The sequence below is a fragment of the Penaeus monodon genome, chromosome 24 (genome assembly GCF_015228065.2).
Source record: "Penaeus monodon isolate SGIC_2016 chromosome 24, NSTDA_Pmon_1, whole genome shotgun sequence".
In the NCBI taxonomy this organism is placed as follows: domain Eukaryota; kingdom Metazoa; phylum Arthropoda; class Malacostraca; order Decapoda; family Penaeidae; genus Penaeus; species Penaeus monodon.
Window position 1 is genome coordinate 36,477,741 of NC_051409.1, and position 501 is coordinate 36,478,241.

Consider the following 501-nt stretch of genomic DNA (forward strand, 5'->3'; position numbering starts at 1 on the left):
GATATTTAGTTGACACCCCTCTCTCGTTTACAGGATCAGAAGAACAAGGAGAATGAGAAGAGCAGAGCGAATGAGAAGAACAAGCAGAACCTCGTCCGCCGGGAGAGTGCCATCAGCGTGACAGACGGACACGCGGTCGCTGACGAGATCGAGTCCCTGGCCAAGAAGATGACCATAGAAAACGTACTTCAGACGTCTTTATAGCTGTTACTGTGATATATCTAGTAGGGTTTGTATTAAATGTGATATTTAGAAGATACCTGTATTATACGATGTTCCCCCGTGACCCTATATCGCTTCAGTATTTGATTTCTGTTGTAGATATATTCTGTTCTGTGTCATGTTTTTTTTTTTCTGGTTCTATATAAAGTGGACCAAAATAGCTTTACGTGCGACAAGTAGTCTTATAGCAAAGCTTATGGAATCTGGTTTAGAGGAAAATTACAGCTTTGCAAAAGAGGGATTTTATAGTGAAAATGATATGAAGGATTTTTCTTTTTC

At 39.9% G+C, this 501-nt stretch overlaps 1 protein-coding gene across 1 annotated transcript in view; it reads left to right on the forward strand.

The window, feature by feature from the left end:
• The window catches only part of LOC119588761, a 6,205-nt gene that overhangs the window by 4,588 nt on the left and 1,116 nt on the right, over positions 1 to 501 (forward strand). The window contains exon 2 of the mRNA XM_037937400.1: positions 34 to 501. This exon is cut by the window's right edge and continues 1,116 nt beyond it. Coding sequence (XP_037793328.1) covers positions 34 to 204 — 171 coding nt within the window. The 3' untranslated portion in view covers positions 205 to 501. The remainder of the gene's footprint in view (positions 1 to 33) is intronic.